This window comes from Natrix helvetica (genome assembly GCF_964273705.1).
Source record: "Natrix helvetica genome assembly, chromosome: 2".
Classification (NCBI taxonomy): domain Eukaryota; kingdom Metazoa; phylum Chordata; class Lepidosauria; order Squamata; family Natricidae; genus Natrix; species Natrix helvetica.
Genome location: NC_138552.1, coordinates 297,762,178 through 297,777,772, shown reverse-complemented (window position 1 = coordinate 297,777,772; position 15,595 = coordinate 297,762,178). Strand labels below are relative to the sequence as shown.

General features: G+C 50.8%; 2 protein-coding genes across 7 annotated transcripts in view; both read right to left on the bottom strand.

Annotated features, from left to right (window-relative positions):
• FAM222B (family with sequence similarity 222 member B) overlaps positions 1-15,595 on the bottom strand; it is a 97,035-nt gene that overhangs the window by 46,404 nt on the left and 35,036 nt on the right. The gene's annotated exons all lie outside the window — the stretch shown is intronic.
• FLOT2 (flotillin 2) overlaps positions 12,154-15,595 on the bottom strand; it is a 38,845-nt gene continuing 35,403 nt past the window's right edge. For all 6 annotated transcript variants that reach the window (XM_081942825.1, XM_081942824.1, XM_081942823.1 and 3 more), the window contains 3 exons: positions 14,997-15,180; positions 13,854-14,003; positions 12,154-13,712 (listed from right to left, as the gene is read on the bottom strand). In XM_081942825.1, coding sequence (XP_081798951.1) covers positions 13,674-13,712; positions 13,854-14,003; positions 14,997-15,180 — 373 coding nt within the window. In that variant the 3' untranslated portion in view covers positions 12,154-13,673. The remainder of the gene's footprint in view (positions 13,713-13,853; positions 14,004-14,996; positions 15,181-15,595) is intronic.

The following is a 15,595-nucleotide window of genomic DNA, read 5'->3' as shown; positions in this document are numbered from 1 at the left end:
TGTCTTAAAAACACCAAATTAAGTGTCCGTACAGTAGATTAATGGAAAGGACCCCCGTCCTCGGTGGGTGAGGGTCCCTCTTTGCCCACCCAGTCCAGTCCCATCCCACTGGGGCAGGGTCGAGGCGGACATTCCCAGCTGGACTTTTGACCAACCCCAAAGGCCCCATGTGGGCTGACCGTTTCCCCATGCCCCATAAGAACAACAGGCAGCAGAGTCGGGAGGACTTGGGGCCATGCTTTATTTTTGCACAGGACGATAGGCTTCGGGGTCCTTCTGAGGCCAGGTGGCGTCTTCTTGCCTTCGGGGTGCTGGAAGGAGATTATCTGGCCCGGCAGAAGAACCCTTACCATTACTAAACTCAGTAATGGTAACGGTTTCGCTGACACGCCGCGTGGTCCGTCTTCCGAGGCGTTTGCAGGGCAGGGGTGTTGCAGATCAGCCCCTTCCCCTCGCCTGCACCCCACTTTCTTGGGATCAGCCCCCTCCCTCCTTGCATGAAACGTAGCTGCTCCCCTCGATAAGGTCAGGCTGATTTACATCCCTCAAAAATGCTTAAGGCTTTCCTGCTGCTGTAAGCCTGGGGATTGCAGGGGGTTGGACTAGAGGACCTCCAAGGTCCCTTCCAACTCTGTTATTCTGCTATGCTGCTATTCTGTTGCTAATCAAGGAGATAGCCAACCTGGAACTAAGGAGGAATTTCCTGACAGTGAGAACAATTAAACAGTGGAACAGCTTGCCACCAGAAATCGTGTCTGCTCCAACCGTGGAGGTTTTAGAGAAAAGATTGAACAGCCATTTGTCTGAAATGGTATAGGGTTTCCTGCCTGAGCAGGGGGTTGGACTAGAAGGCCTCCAAGGTCCCTTCCAGTTCTGTTATTCTGTTGTTATTCTGTTAGCAAGATGGGCTGCATTTAAATGATCCAACAACACCAGCCTAATCCCAGATCCTTGGGAAGGACTGGCTAGGTTGATTAAAATTGGCAAATCCAGGCTAAACATCTGGCCAATCATAATAATTAGCTTACATCCTGCAATGATCGATTGACTGTTATTAAACAGTATCTGTCTATCCCAGATCCTTGAGGAGGACTGGATACAATTGGCAAACCTATTTTATTTATTTAGATTTCATACTTCCCAACTGCCATCAAATCCAGACTAAACATCTAGCTGACTGTGCTACCAACCATTAATAACCTTAACACAGAGTTGGGGAACTGTGGCCCCTTGGAGGACCCGTGGACTTCAACTCCCAGAATTCCTGAGCCAGGAATTCTGGGAGTTGAAGTCCACAGGTTCTCCATGGGGCCATAGCTGCTCATTCCTACCTTAGGGACAGGCTACGCAGTCCTCTCCGCTCCCTGGCATTTCAACTGATGGGGAAACTACCTCTCTGCAGGCAAAGCGTCCGATTGGAAAAAAAGAATGAAAGATAGAAAATTCCCCTCCCCAGCCTTCTAGTCCATATTAAGGAGTGGGGCTCTCTGCTTTAGGCTTCCCCTTTTCCTGCTGGCTCTCCCCCATGAAAAACGCTTCCCTCGAATAAAAATTAAAAAAAAATCTTTTGCATCCAAGGTGAAGGTGCTTCTTGAGCGGATATCTTGAAGGGATGGATCCAGGAGCCCCAGTTAGTACATCATCTATACTGTAGTGTCTGATTCCAACTTACAGTATATGATGATATCCGAACTGGAATCTCAGCAAGAGTTTTCCCTCTCAGGGATGCCAGCAGCTGGAGAACTGGAAGAAGGAGGGAAAAAACCACAGAGAAATTAGGGAGATAAAACTGGTTTAAAATGCGCAGTGGGGTACTAGCTGGACCCTCCCCCAAAAGTGGGGTTTTCCAGCTGTGCTCAGATTATGCTTTGCACCTGTGCATAAATAAATAGTTGGGACCCAGGGACTCTTTGGACCAATCTGCACATCCCAAACTGAACTGAACTAAATCAAACTGAACTAAAACTGATCTAACCGAACCTAAACTGAAGTAAATTGAACTAAACCTGAACTAAATACAAACCAGGCTGAACTAAACCTGAAGCAAACCGAACCTAACCTAAAACTGAGATAAACTAAAAATTAAAATTAAACTGGAAACTAAACTACATTAAACTGAACTGAACTGAACTCCTAATGTCGTAATTCCCTGGGCAGGAAAACAAAACCATTCCACTTATTTGACATATTTACAAAATTGATTGACAGGAGAATTGCTCTCCACCTAAAGGGGCTGCCGCCTTTTGCTTTTCTCAAAGCAAAGCTTTCCAGGTCTTTGAAAGGCAGGCTGGGTTGAAATGACATGAAAATACATTTTCCCTACTGGTTTCTACACAACAGAAATAAAACCAGATAGGCAGTACAAATTTTTGCTTTGGGCTCTGGAGCAAAGTAATTTTAGAAAATGGTCTCATAAAGAGGCTCTAAATATTTACATACTTATTAAAGCAACGTGTTCGAGTTTTACATCTCTCTGAGACGGTCTGGAGGCTAAATCGTACGATGAACGGTTGCGGGAACTGGGTATGTCTAGTTTAATAGAAAGAAGGACTAGGGGAGACAGGATAGCATTGTTCCAATATCTCAGGGGTTGCCACAAAGAAGAGGGAGTCAAACTATTCTCCAAGGCACCTGAGGGCAGAACAAGAAGCAATGGGTGGAAACTAATCAAGGAGAGAAGCAACCTGGAACTGAGGAGAAATCTCCTGACAGTGAGAACAATTAATCAGTGGAACAGAAGTTGCCTCCAGAAGTTGTAGGTAGCTCCATCACTGGAGGTTTTGAAGAAGAGGTTGGAGATTTGTCCGAAAGGCTTTAGGGTTTCCTCTTTACAGGGGGTTGGACTAGAAGACCTCTGAGGTTATTTTGTTATAGAACTCAATTCTATGATTCTATAACAGATTTGGAAGGGACCTTGGAGGTCTTCTAGTCCAACCCCCTGCTCAAGCAGGAGACCCCTAGAGTCCGTTTCAGACAAACGCTTCTCCAGTCTCTTCTTAAACTCCTCCAGTGTTGGGAGCACCCACAATGCCTGAGGCAAGATTTTGGGCATCAGTGGGTTGGACTAGAAGACCTCTTAGGTCCCTTCCAGCCCTAGGATTGAATAATTTAACGTCCAGAAGAGGGAGCTGAAACACTCCCTCCACTTCCAAGGTTATCCTGATCCCCCAGATGCCTCGTGGCAGCAGGTGCAGTGCAGAGGGCAGTGCCAGGGCACCAGGGGAAAAATGTGTGGACCCCCCCATCCCACCCCCTTGGGTCTGACTCTGCCCCCTTCCCAGACCAGCACTTACCCTCTCTCGCCTCTGGTGCTTCCAAGGGCAGCAGCATCGAGTGGGGGCTCCAGGAGGAGGCCCTTTTATAGCCCCCGCAGCTGCCTATCTCATCTGCCCTCCTGCTTGGCCCCCCTCCAGACAGCCAGGACTCTCAAGGGCTCCCAGGACACCCAGGTGGATTGAGATAAGGCGCTCCCCCCCTCTCCTCCAGGGTGTGGTGGGTTCAAATTGTCCTCCCCACCCCCAGCTCACCAACTCTGCTTGTCTTCCCCTTGGGGGGGTCCCTCCCCCTCCCCATTTATGTCCATCACACACACCCCAACATCAACATTAAGCCAAGGCTGAAGTGCAGCTCGGAATGAAAACGGAAGAGACTTTTTAGGGTCTTGAGTCCAAGTTCTCCTTTGGCCACGGGGTTAAAAATAAAGGCCATCTGACCATTAACTGCAGCCAGAACTTTGGCCTCAGTGTGGGCGTGAACAAGGCTGCCTCTGAGCTTAAGCAGAGTGTCTTCTGCGGCCCAGCTCTCTCCAGTTTTATTTGTTGAGCATTTAGAATAATAATAATAATAATAATAATAATAATAATAATAATAATAATAATAATAATAATAATAATAATAATAATAATAATAATAATAATAATAATAATAATAATAATAATAATAATAATAATAATTTTATTTGATTAGCTGCAACCCTCTCCTGAAGGACTCGGGGCGGCGTACAATCAAAACAGATAAAATACAGATAAAGACAAACATATATACATAAAGAACAAAGACATATACATGTGCATGGAGGAGGTAGACTCATAAGTGAAAGACTTGCGGGATCGTATTCTGCCCCATACATCCCTGCGACCAATTCGCTCGCACAGAGAGGGCCTCCTCCAGGTGCCGTCCACTAGACAGTGTCGGGGGGCGGCGCCTAGGAGTAGAGCCTTCTCTGTGGCGGGCCCAGCCCTGTGGAATGACCTCCCTCCGGATATTAGGAATACCTCTGACCTCCGCTCCTTTCGTATTAAGCTTAAGACCCACCTATTCCAAGCAGCTGGCCTGGCTTAACTTTGATTTAACCATATCGCTCCTGACGGGTTTTTATTGGGTATTTTAATTATATTTAATTATCTAGGGGTTTTTAAATACTGTATTTTAATTGTTTTATTTGTCAGCCGACCTCCTCCTTGTGTATGTCTCGGCATATGTCTCTGTTATATGTTTGTTTTGTCCACATATTTATTTCATATGTTTCGTTGTACGCCGCCCCGAGTCCTTCGGGAGAGGGTGCGGCTAAGAAATAAATATTTATTATTATTATTATTATTACAATTAAAAAACACAGTTTAAAATCCCATTAAATAAAATTACTGAATTAAAAAACCCATCAGGAGCGTTATGAAGTTATGATTGAGCCAGGCCGGCTATTTGGAATAGGTGGGTCTTGAGCTTTATACGGAAGGAGCGGAGGTCAGTAGTGGTCCTAATATCCGGAGGGAGGTCATTCCACAGGGCTGGGCCCGCCACAGAGAAGGCTCTGCTCCTAGGCGCCGCCCCTCGGCACTGTCTGGTGGACGGCACCTGGAGAAGTCCCTCTCTGTGCGAGTGGATGGGTCGTAGGGATGTATGGGGCAGAATACGATCCCGCAGGTAACTAGGTCCTGAGCCATGGAGCGCTTTAAATATCGTAATCAAAACCTTGAAACGCACCCGATAGACCACAGGAAGCCAGTGCAGCTCGCGCAGGAGAGGTGTCACATGGGAGTACTTAGTACTCCCCATAATCACCCGCGCGGCCGCATTCTGGACCAACTGCAGTCTCCGAGTGCATTTCAAGGGAAGCCCCATGTAGAGAGCGTTACAGTAGTCCAGGCGAGACGTCACCAGCGCATGGGTGACTGTGCGTAGGGCGTCCCGGTCCAATAGGGGGCGCAATTGGCGCACCAGGCGAACCTGGTGGAACGCCCCCCTGGCCACGGCTGTCACATGGTCATCCATGGACAGCCGGGCATCCAGGAGGACAGAATACTTTTATTTGGCCAAGCCTGGTTAGAGGCATCACAGTTTTGTCTCTTTATACCTACAGGTAGTCTTCAACTTACAACCACTCAATTAGCATCCATTGGCAGATACAACGGCACTGAGAAATATGACTTATGACTGTTTTTCACACTTACGACCGTTGCAGTAGCCTCACCTTCCTGCGGTCAAAATTCAGACGCTTGGCAACTGGTTCAGCTTTATGACCGTCGCTGTGTCCCCAAGGTCACATGATCCCCTTTTGCGACCGTCTGATGATCAAAGTCAACGGGGAAACTGGATTCACTTAACAACCGGGTTACTAGCTTATCAACTGCAGTGTTTCATTTAATAACGGTGCCGAGAAAGGTCGTAAATCAGGGCAAAATTCACTCTGCCTTGCTTAGCAATAGAGGTTTTGGGTTCAATTGCGGTCGTAAGTAGAGGACTACCTGCAACTCAAGGCAGCCAACATCTCCTTCTTCCTCCCCTTCCCACAACAACAACCCTGTGAGGTGGGTTGGGATGAGAGGGAGGGACCGACTGAAAATCAACCAGTTCAGAGAATCAGAATCAAGCTGGACGGGACCTTGGAGGTCTTCTAGTCCAGCCCCCTGCTCAAGCAGGAGACCCTATGCCATTTCAGAGGGCCAGGGGCCTTGTGATGCCCAGACCTGGTGCTGAATTGTACTACTAAGCACCAACCCCTGGTGGTTTCCTTGCAGACGTTTCATGACCCAATTAGGTAACATCATCAGTGCTAGAAGGGAGAGGAGGAGGAAGGGGAGGAGGAGGAGGAAGAGGATAAAGGGAAGGGAGGAGGAGGGGAGGAGGACTGTGGGGTCCTGGGTGCTCTCTGAGCTTGTTTTTTTTCTAGCAGACATTTCATGACCCAACTAAGTAACATCTTCAGTGCTAGAAGGGAGAAGGACTTACAGAGAAGGAGGAGGAGGAGGAAGGGGCGATAGAGAAGAGAGGAGGAGGTCGTAGGGATGTATGGGGCAGAATGCGATCCCGCAGGTAGCTAGGTCCTGTGCTATGTGAAGGAAACGTCTTTGGTTTTGTCCATTGACATTGGGGGGGGGGGGCGGACAGGAGGGGGGGCTTCTTAGAGAACTCCGATGGGGAAACCAAGGCAGGTTCCCTGCGATGACTCACCCCAGGGAGGGCGTTTGTCCGCCTGTCCTGTCCGGTGCTGATAAGGGCAGCCGTAGCCTCCTCCCCCCTCCCCCCCTTATCAGGGACCCATCCCAGGCAGACAGCTGGGCAGGGAGGCCTCGGACTACACAGCCAACCCTCCACTGCGCCCGAACCGGCTGCCACGGTGCTTAAATGCCCCGTGATGCCGTTTGCCCCTTTCCAACCCACGTCCCTTGGGGATCCTAAGGGGAAATGGGGTGCAGACCCAATCTGCTCACCCGCAGGCAGTCCTCAAGTTACAACAGTTCGTTTAGTGACCGTTCCAAGTGACAGCGGCACTGAAAAAAGTGACTTATGGCCGTTTTTCACACTTACGGCCGTTGTAGCGCTCCGTCACGTGGCAAAATTCAGACTGACTCATATTTATGACCGTCACTGTGTCCTGTGATCCCCTTTTGCAACCTTCTGACAAGCCAAGTCAATGGGGAAGCCAGATTCACTTAACGGCCAAGTGACAAAATGAACAAATGCTTCACTTAAGAACCGTGGCAGGAAAAGTCGTAAAATGAGGCAAAACCTCACTTAACCAATGTTACCCTTGGCAAATAAATTTGGGGCTCAATTGTGGTCTTATCTCGAGGACTACGACTACCTGTTCCTGAATTACGTCTCTCTCTTTGGTTTCACTTGGCACGATCGCCGTGTCCGATTCTCGTCAACTTTGGGGTTCAGCAGGCGCCTGATCTGCCTTGCCCTGCCTTGTCGAGCCCTTCTGAGGTCATCTAGTCCACCCTTGCCTGCCAGGCTTACTTTGCTTGCCACCTTGTGTGCCAGAGGTGGGTTTAGTGCCCATTCCAAGGTCAGTTTGCTGGCCAAGGTTTCCCAGGCGGTCATCGTTCAATGCTCTGATTATGTGACATCGAGTCAGGATAGATCAGGGGCCACTTTAAGATTTGTGGACTTCAACTCCCATAATCCCCCACTTTCCTGGCTGGAGAATTCTGGGAGTTGAAGTCCACTCGTCTTAACATTGCCATGGAGAAACACTTTTTGTGCCCTTTTTGGAAAGAGGCAGCCAGGATTGTAACAGTTCACATAGTCCTCGACTTACGACCATTCATTTAGTGACCATTCAAAATTGCAACACTGAAAAAAACTTTCTGATGACCGTTTTTCACACTTACGACTGTTGCAGTATCCCAGGGTCACGTGATTGCCATTGGCAGCCTTCTGACAACCACGGGGGAAGGCAGATTCATTTTACAACCATGTTGCTCACTTAACAACCAAAAAATTCACTTAACAATGGTGGCAGGAAAGGTTGTAAAATGGGACATAATTCACTTAACAACCATCTCCCTTTGCAGCAGAAATTTTGGGCTCAATTGTAGTTGTGAGTCTGCGCTCCAAATGCAACTTGGTGGATGCAAAATTGTCCTGTATCCCAGATGCTACGGCTCGAATCGTATTTAATTTCATGCCACTAGTCCTGATGGGTTTCAAAAGAACAAAGAGCAGCTTTTTAGGTATTTATAGACCTTGGTTTGGGGCCCACTTTGGTCTGGCGGTTAAGGCTTCAGGCTAGAAACCAAGGGATGGTGAGTTCTAGTACGGCCTTGGGGACAAAGCCAGCCGCATTCTCTCAGCCCTCGAAAGGAAACAATGGCAAGCAACTTCTATCACCACCAAGGCTCATCTTCTCAGTCTTCGGATGCAGCTAGTCCTCAACTTAGAACCACAATCCAGCCCCAAATTTTTGTGCTGTGAGAGACATTTGCTAAGTGACTTTCACCCCATTTTACAGCCTTTCTTGCTACGGTTGTTAAGTGAATCGCTCTGGTTCTTAAGTTAGTCATCCAGTTGTTAAGTGAATCTGGCTTCCCCCTTGATTTTGCTTGTCAGAAGGTTGCAAAAGGGGAATCGTGGAGTCCGGGACACTGCAAGCGTCATAAATAGGAGTCCACTGCCAAATTCTGAATTTTGGTCATGTGATCATGGGGAACGCTGCAAAAATTGTAACGGTAAAAAACGCTCATCGGTCATCACCTTTTTCAGCATCATTGTAGCTTCAAGCGGTCATTAAATGAACTCTTATAAGTCTAAGACTACCTGTAATGTCAACCAAGGGTGAGAAATATTTGAATTATCCCTGTAGGTGCCACGTAGCAGCCCGTGTGGGGGTGCCCAAACTTGGCCACTTTAAGACTTGAGGACTTCAACTCCCAGAGTTCCCCAGCCAGCATGGAGAATTGATCACGTGATCATGGCCGGCTGGAGAATTCTGGGAGTTGAAGTCCTCAAGTCTTAAAGTTCCCAAGTTTGGGCACCCCTGGTATAGATCAAAGCAGAATAGTTTCTAAAATACTTTACACACACACACACACATATATGTACCCTCCCTCCCCCAGGTTCTTTCCCTAAATCTGACAAGTATAGGTAGTCCTCAACTTACAACCATTCGTTTAGTGACTGTTTATTATTATTATTATTCATGCTTCTAGACCGCCCCCTCTCCCAAAAAGGGACTGTTGAAGTTACAACAGTACTGAAATGACCAATTTCACACTTACGACTGTTGCAACGTTCCCACAATCACAATTCAGATGCTGGCAACTGGCTGCCCCGTCCCGGGGTCACGTGATCACTTTCTAGCTGGCTTCCGACAAGGAAAGACATTGGGGAAGCCAGGTTTGCTTAATGGCTGAATGATTCACTTAACAACTGCATCAAGCTAACATCCATCTTTCTCTTCTATGCACTTGCGAAAAAGACCCCCAAAAGAAACATCTGGAATGCCAGCTCAGGTGCTGGTTATACAGCTGCCCACCTCCAAGGCCTCTGGATCACGTTTCTTGGCCTTCTCCATCAGGGCATGAAGGCAGAACCAGTCAAATACAGAATAAGAGAGTTAGAAGGGACCTTGGAGGTTTTCTAGTCCAACCCCCTGCTCAGGCAGGAAACCCGACACCACTTCAGACAAAATGGTTGACCGCTCTCTTCTTAAAAACTTCCAGTGTTGGAGCATTCACAACTTCCGGAGGCCAGTTGTTCCACTGATTGTTTATAAAGTGGTACTAATACTAATAGGGCTGTTCTTGAACATGGGACCAAGAATGGGAATTCCGTACAGGTAGTCCTCGATTTACGTCCTTTAGTGACTGTTCAAAGTTGCCACGGGACCGTTTTTCAGAGTTACGACCTGTTGCAGCTTTGCAGTTAGGTGATTAGAATTTGGACCCTTGGCAACTTGTTCCTATTGATGACGGTGGCAGCATCTCAGGGGGGTCATTTTCCCAGCATTCCCTTTGAAAGAGAGAGTTTGAGATGAGCTGTCCTGATTGGCTGCAGCATTCTGGGAGTTGAAGTCCGCCAGTTGCCAAGGTTGGAAATCCTGATCTAGAGACGCCGGGACACCCAATTGTTGGAAATAGGATTGTGAATCAGGCACGTACTACCCACATGTGGTGGTCGTGCCAAAAAACAAGAGACTATTGTCGGAAAATCCAAAAGTTGCTTGTAGAGATAACGGAAGAGGAAATAGAATTCACACCAGAACTATTTCTTTTGGGAATTATAAACAATAAATATAACAAGGGGATAATTTACTTAACAATACACGTTATTACGGCACCAGGAATGGTCTTTGCCCAAAACAGGGAAATCCCACAGGAAGGGGAAATAATCAGGAAAATCCTGACTTGTGCTGAAATGGATAAATTGACGTGGGAATTGAAGAACAAAGACGAATCCGAATATTATAAGATCTGGGATAAAATTTATCGATGGTTGGAACAAAAAAGGCAAGACCCAAAATAAGCGATGACTAAGATTTATAGAATGGAGATTAGAATTATGTATGAAACTATAATAGGGAAAGTTTATAAGATAAAAACAAAGCAGTATGGTCGAAAATATGATAATTTTATATTTGTAAATACGGAATAGATCAAAAAGCATATAATGTATAACTTTATGGCATAGATTTCGCCAGGAGAGTTATACTCTCCAATGTTTTAGTTTGTGTTCAATAAAGAACTTAAAAAAAAAGAAGAAAAAGAGGCGCTGGGGATTAGGAGCCCTCTAGCTGGCCTGGCACCAAAGCCACAGGATTTGGGGGTGCTGCAGGTGGAAGAGGAACAGGGGGGCAGCAGCCTTGAGCCCCACAAGACATGTGGGTCTGCACAGCTCCGCATGCCAGGGCTGGGTCTTCCTTGCCGATCACCCAAGAGAGAGTCAAGGAGCGGGTGGCATCTTTCTGGGCAGTGCCAGGAGGAGAATTACGCCTGTTATCAGTCTCCAGCTGCCGCTCGACTTTCTCCCGCTATCCAGCCAGACCTCCTGCCCTGCCTGGGAGGCCCCCCACCCGCTGCTTCTCCCCAGATAAGCCCCCCCCCCAACGAGGAGCCCAAAACGGACCAGATCCTGCCTTATCAGGAGCTGCACCTGGGATGCCCCACCCCAGAGTGAGCTGCTCCCCCTCTGAACAAGAACCAGGGTGTCACTAGTCCCGGAGGTTATCAGAGGGAGCAGAGACAGACGCCCTTCAACCCCTGCTGGGCCTTCAGGGCCACCGTTGGTCCGAGCAGCATACCAGCCAGATGGGGGACTTCAACTCCCAGAATTCTTTTGGCATAGAATCATAGAATCAGGAGATTGGAAGGGACCTTGGAGGTCCTCTAGTCCAACCCCCTGCTCAGGCAGGAGACCCCATACCTATTTCATACAAATGGCTGTCCAATCCCCACAACTGTACACACAACTTCTGGTGGCAAGCTGTTCCATTGGTTAACTATCCTCACTGTTAAGAAATTCCTCCTAGGTTGCTTCTCTTCCTGATTAGTTTCCACCCATTGCTTCTTCTGCCATCAGGTGCCTTGGAGAACAGGTGGACCCCCCCTCTTCTTCTTTGTGGCAGCCCCTCAAATATTGAATAGAGTAGAATAGAGCAGAGCAGAATAGAAAGAAGAGTTGTAGGGGACCTTGGAGGTCTTCTAGTCCAGCCCTCCACTCAAGCAGGAGATCCTATACCATTCTGGAGAAATGACTGTCCAATCTCTTCTCAAAAACCTCCAGAGACGGAGCACCCACAACTTCTGGTGGCAAGTAGTTCCACTGGTTAATTGTCCTCACTATGAAGAAAATTTTCCTTAATTCTACGTTGCTTCTCTCCTGGATTAGTTTCCACCCATTGCTTCTTGTTCTACCCTCGGATGCTTTGGGAAAATAGCTTGACCCCTTTCTCCTCTCTGGGGCAGAGCCTCCAATAGTGGAAGATGCTCTCCTGTCCCCCCTGGTGGTCCTTCTCTTCCCTGGACCAGCCGTGCCCGGTTCCTGCAACCGTTCTTCCTCTGTTTCAGCCTCCAGTCCCCTCATCATCCTGGTTGCTCTTCTCTGCCCTCTTTCCAGAGTCTCAACCTCTTTTTAATATGACCCAAAGTGGACACTTTTGTCTCCCAAGTGAGAAGCCCACCCACCCTAAAGTTGCTGAGGGAGCGTCTCGGAGGGCCTCCAGCGACAGAGAAAGGGCTCTCCAAAACTGGGCATCCAGCTGGGGAATTATGGGAGTTGAAGTCCGGAAGTCTCAAAAGTGGCCGCGTTCGGAGACCCCCAGCAATAGAGGAGCCCGCCTTCCCTTGGGCAAGGTCTCAGCAGCACCAGAGCCAAGGAAGGGGGTCTTGGCCAGCCAGGCCCCCCTCCCCTCGAGTGAAGACCAGGAGCAGCTTTATAGCAAGATCACAACAACTTTATTCTCCATTATAAGTTTTCACATTTGGCTAAAGGAGCATTCCCGGCCACGTTTGGCCAGGCCAGCAGCCATGCACCACGCCCAAGCAGGGAAGTGGGGGGTGCGGGGAGCAGGCAGCTTCTGTGGGGGGCAGAGGGGCTGGCCAAGGGGGGCTGCAGAAGGAGCAGCGGGGCTGGGAAGGACTCGGCTGCCTCCAGAGGCTGAGCAGGCAGCCCCCCAAGGATGGGAACCTTTAGAAATGGACTCCAGCCTTCTGGCATCCCCCCCCCTTGCCCCCCCTCAGCACAAGCCCCTGGCAAGGACCCCAATTCAGAGCACAGGAGGGGCCACCTGACAACCCAGGGAGCCTCAATTCCCTCTTGGGCTGCAATCAGAAACGGGATGGATTCCCTCCCCCCCAGACAGAAAACCCCTTTCAATGGGGAGGGGGTGTCAAGCCAGCCAGGCAGTTTGGGCCCTTGGAGGTAGGCAACACCAGGGACAGTTCCCCTCTGGCCTTTCCCGGGGGGCATGAAGGAGAGAGCCCCCCAAAACAGGGTGTGAGGAAGGGGCCTGCTGTTTGGGGATTCCTCGGCTGCTGGCACTCTGGGGGTCGAAGGCGACCCATGGAAGCTGCCCAGATGAAAACTCATGCTGGTGAGGAAGGGGCACGGCCTGCAGGGGGTCTTCAGCCCCCAGCCCTCCCTTCCAGGGCTTCCGAGGCACGCGGAGGATGGAGGGGGTGTGGGGGTGGCAGCATGCAACGTCTGTGATCCAGACTGACCGGTCAGGCACTTTCGCGGGGCAGGTGGGCCGAAGGGCAGGCAGTTCCACTGGACACAGGCAAAGCTGCGGATGGCTGGTGAGGGGTGGGCTCTGGGAGGCCAGACACCCCTCCCCCCCCCAATTAGGAGGAGGCAGCAGACCGGCTAAAGACCAGGCACAGTCCGGAGACAAACGGTTGGAACGGGAGGCAGTGGGAAGGGGGGGGGGGGACACATGTGTCGCATGAGCTCAGAGTCTATGCGACCCACACTCAAAGCTGTCCCTCAAATCCTGCCCGGCCCACCACTGCCGCCTCTTCCGGGCACCAAGGCAGCCCCCTCCCCCATTGGAGGGACGGAGAGGCCGGAGACCTCCTGCTGTGTACGTGACGGGTGGGGAGGTCAGGCCCGTATCTGACCCCTCGATTAGGGAGGGGCCTCTTTCTGGGCCAGCAACAGTCTGTGTGTGTGTGGGGGGGGGCAGTGTGTGGCGGGTGCAGGCAGTCAAGGCACGAAGTTGGAGGAGGAGGAGGGGGGGGAGGGGTTGGCTAGCACGACACAGAGCAGAGAAGCGACCCGGAGACCCTCCTCTTAGAAATGCAAGGACGTTTGGGGGGAGGGGGGGCAGCCGTGCTCCTCCCACGATTAAGGCACCCACCGAGAGGGGCTCCCCCCTCCCTTGCCGAATGACGAGACCACAGTGGGTGGGAAGTGCATCATGGGACGGGAGGTTCTTCTCAACCGGGGGAGACTCAGGCGTGGACTCCGGTGGCCTTCTGGATCAGGGGGATCTGCAGGAGGAAAGAAGAGGCAGAGGATGCAGAGCCCACCCGGCATCCCCCCAAGTCTCCCCCCCCTCTCCTGCATCACATGAGGCAGACCTTCCTGGCCAAGACGGGGCGAGTGCGAGGAGGCGCAGCCCCTGGGCTCACCTTGGTGAGGTCGACTCCGGTGAGGGCATGCACAGACGCCGGGATCTCCGCCAGGAGCCGGTTCACCTCCGATGTCACCTTGTTGTTGTCTCCGCTGAGGATGACGATCTCGCCCACCTTGGAGAGGGGAGCCGAGACCTTGGCCGCAATCTGCGGAGGGAGGACAGAAGGAGAGAGTCAGAAGGGACCTTGGAGGTCATCTAGTCCAACCCCCTGCTCAGGCAGGAGACCCGACACTGCTTCAGACAAATGGCTATGCAATCTCTTCTTAAAAACTTCCAGTGTTGGAGCATTCACAACAGGGGTGTCCAAACTTGGGAACTTTTAAGACTTGTGGACTTCAACTCCCAGAATTCCCCAGCCAGCCATGTTGGCTGGGGAATTCTGGGTGTTGAAGTCCACAAGTCTTAAAAATCCCCAAATTTGGACACCCCTGATTGACAACTTCTGAAGGCAACTTGTTCCACTGATGAATTCTTCTCCCTGTCAGGAAACTTCTCCTTAGTTCTAAGTCGCTTCTCTCCTTGATGGGTTTCCATCCGTTGCTTCTTCTCCTGCCCTCGGGGGCCTTGGAGAAGAGGTGGACGCCCCTCCCCCTCTTCTTTGGGGCAGCCCGTCAGATACTGGAACGCTGCTATCCTGCCCCCCGCCCCCCCCCGGTCCTTCTTTTCTCCCAAAACCCCAATCCTGCAATTCCGTTCTCCCTGCGTTTTAGTCTCCAGGCCTTCGGTCATCTTGGTTGCTCTTCTCTGCACTTTCCCCAAAGTCTCCACGTCTTTTTAAACAGAATGACAAGAGCTAGAAGGGACCGTGGAGGTCTTCTAGTCCAACCCCCTGCACAGGCAGGAGACCCTATGTACTATTTCATATGAATGGCTGTCCAATCTCCACATCTGAACCCCCGACTTCTCGTGGCCTCTCTCCTTGATGGGTTTCCATCCGTTGCTGCTTCTCCTGCCCTCGGGGGCTTTGGAGAACAATTTGACCCCCTCTTCTCTGGGGCAGCCCCCCCCCCTCAAATACTGGGACCTGTCACCCCTAGTCCTCCTTTTTGTTAAGGATGGAGGTGCTCAGCAGCTCCACAGGACAGCTGGGCGGGAGGGGAAGGGAGCGCCCTGTTTCCCCCGCAGGCCAGGGACTCACGTGGGGCAGGGCGTCCAGCACCAAGGCCATCTTGGCTGCCTCCCCGTACTGCTGGTAGGCCTCCGCCTTGAGCTTCATCTTCTCGGCCTCCGCCTTGCCAATGGCCTCGATCACCAGGGCTTCGGCCTCACCGATCTTCCGGATCTTCTCCCCTTCGGCCTGGGCGATCAGCACCTGCTTGACCCTTCGGAGAGGAAGAGGCGGGCACTCGTGAAGGGGTCCGGGCGTCCCTCAGCCTTTTCGGGCAGGGGTCTTAGGGGGCCTCCAGAGCAGGGGTCTCCAACCGTGGCCACTTTAAGGCCTGTGGACTACAATTCCCAGAATTCCTCAGCCAGCAAAGCTTTGGTGGCTGAGGAATTCTGGGAATTGAGGTCCACAGGTCTTCAAGTGGCCACGGTTGGAGACCCCTGCTCTGGAGGGTTGAGTCTTCCAACCTGTGGCAGGCCTTCCTCGACTTACGACCGCAATTCAGGCCAACGTTTCCATCGCTAAGCGAGATTTGTTCAATGAGCTGTGCTTCATTTTACGGCCACCCTTAAGGGAATCACTGCAGCCGTTCAGTGAATCAAGCGGTCGTGAGGTGGACTGGGCTTCCCCAT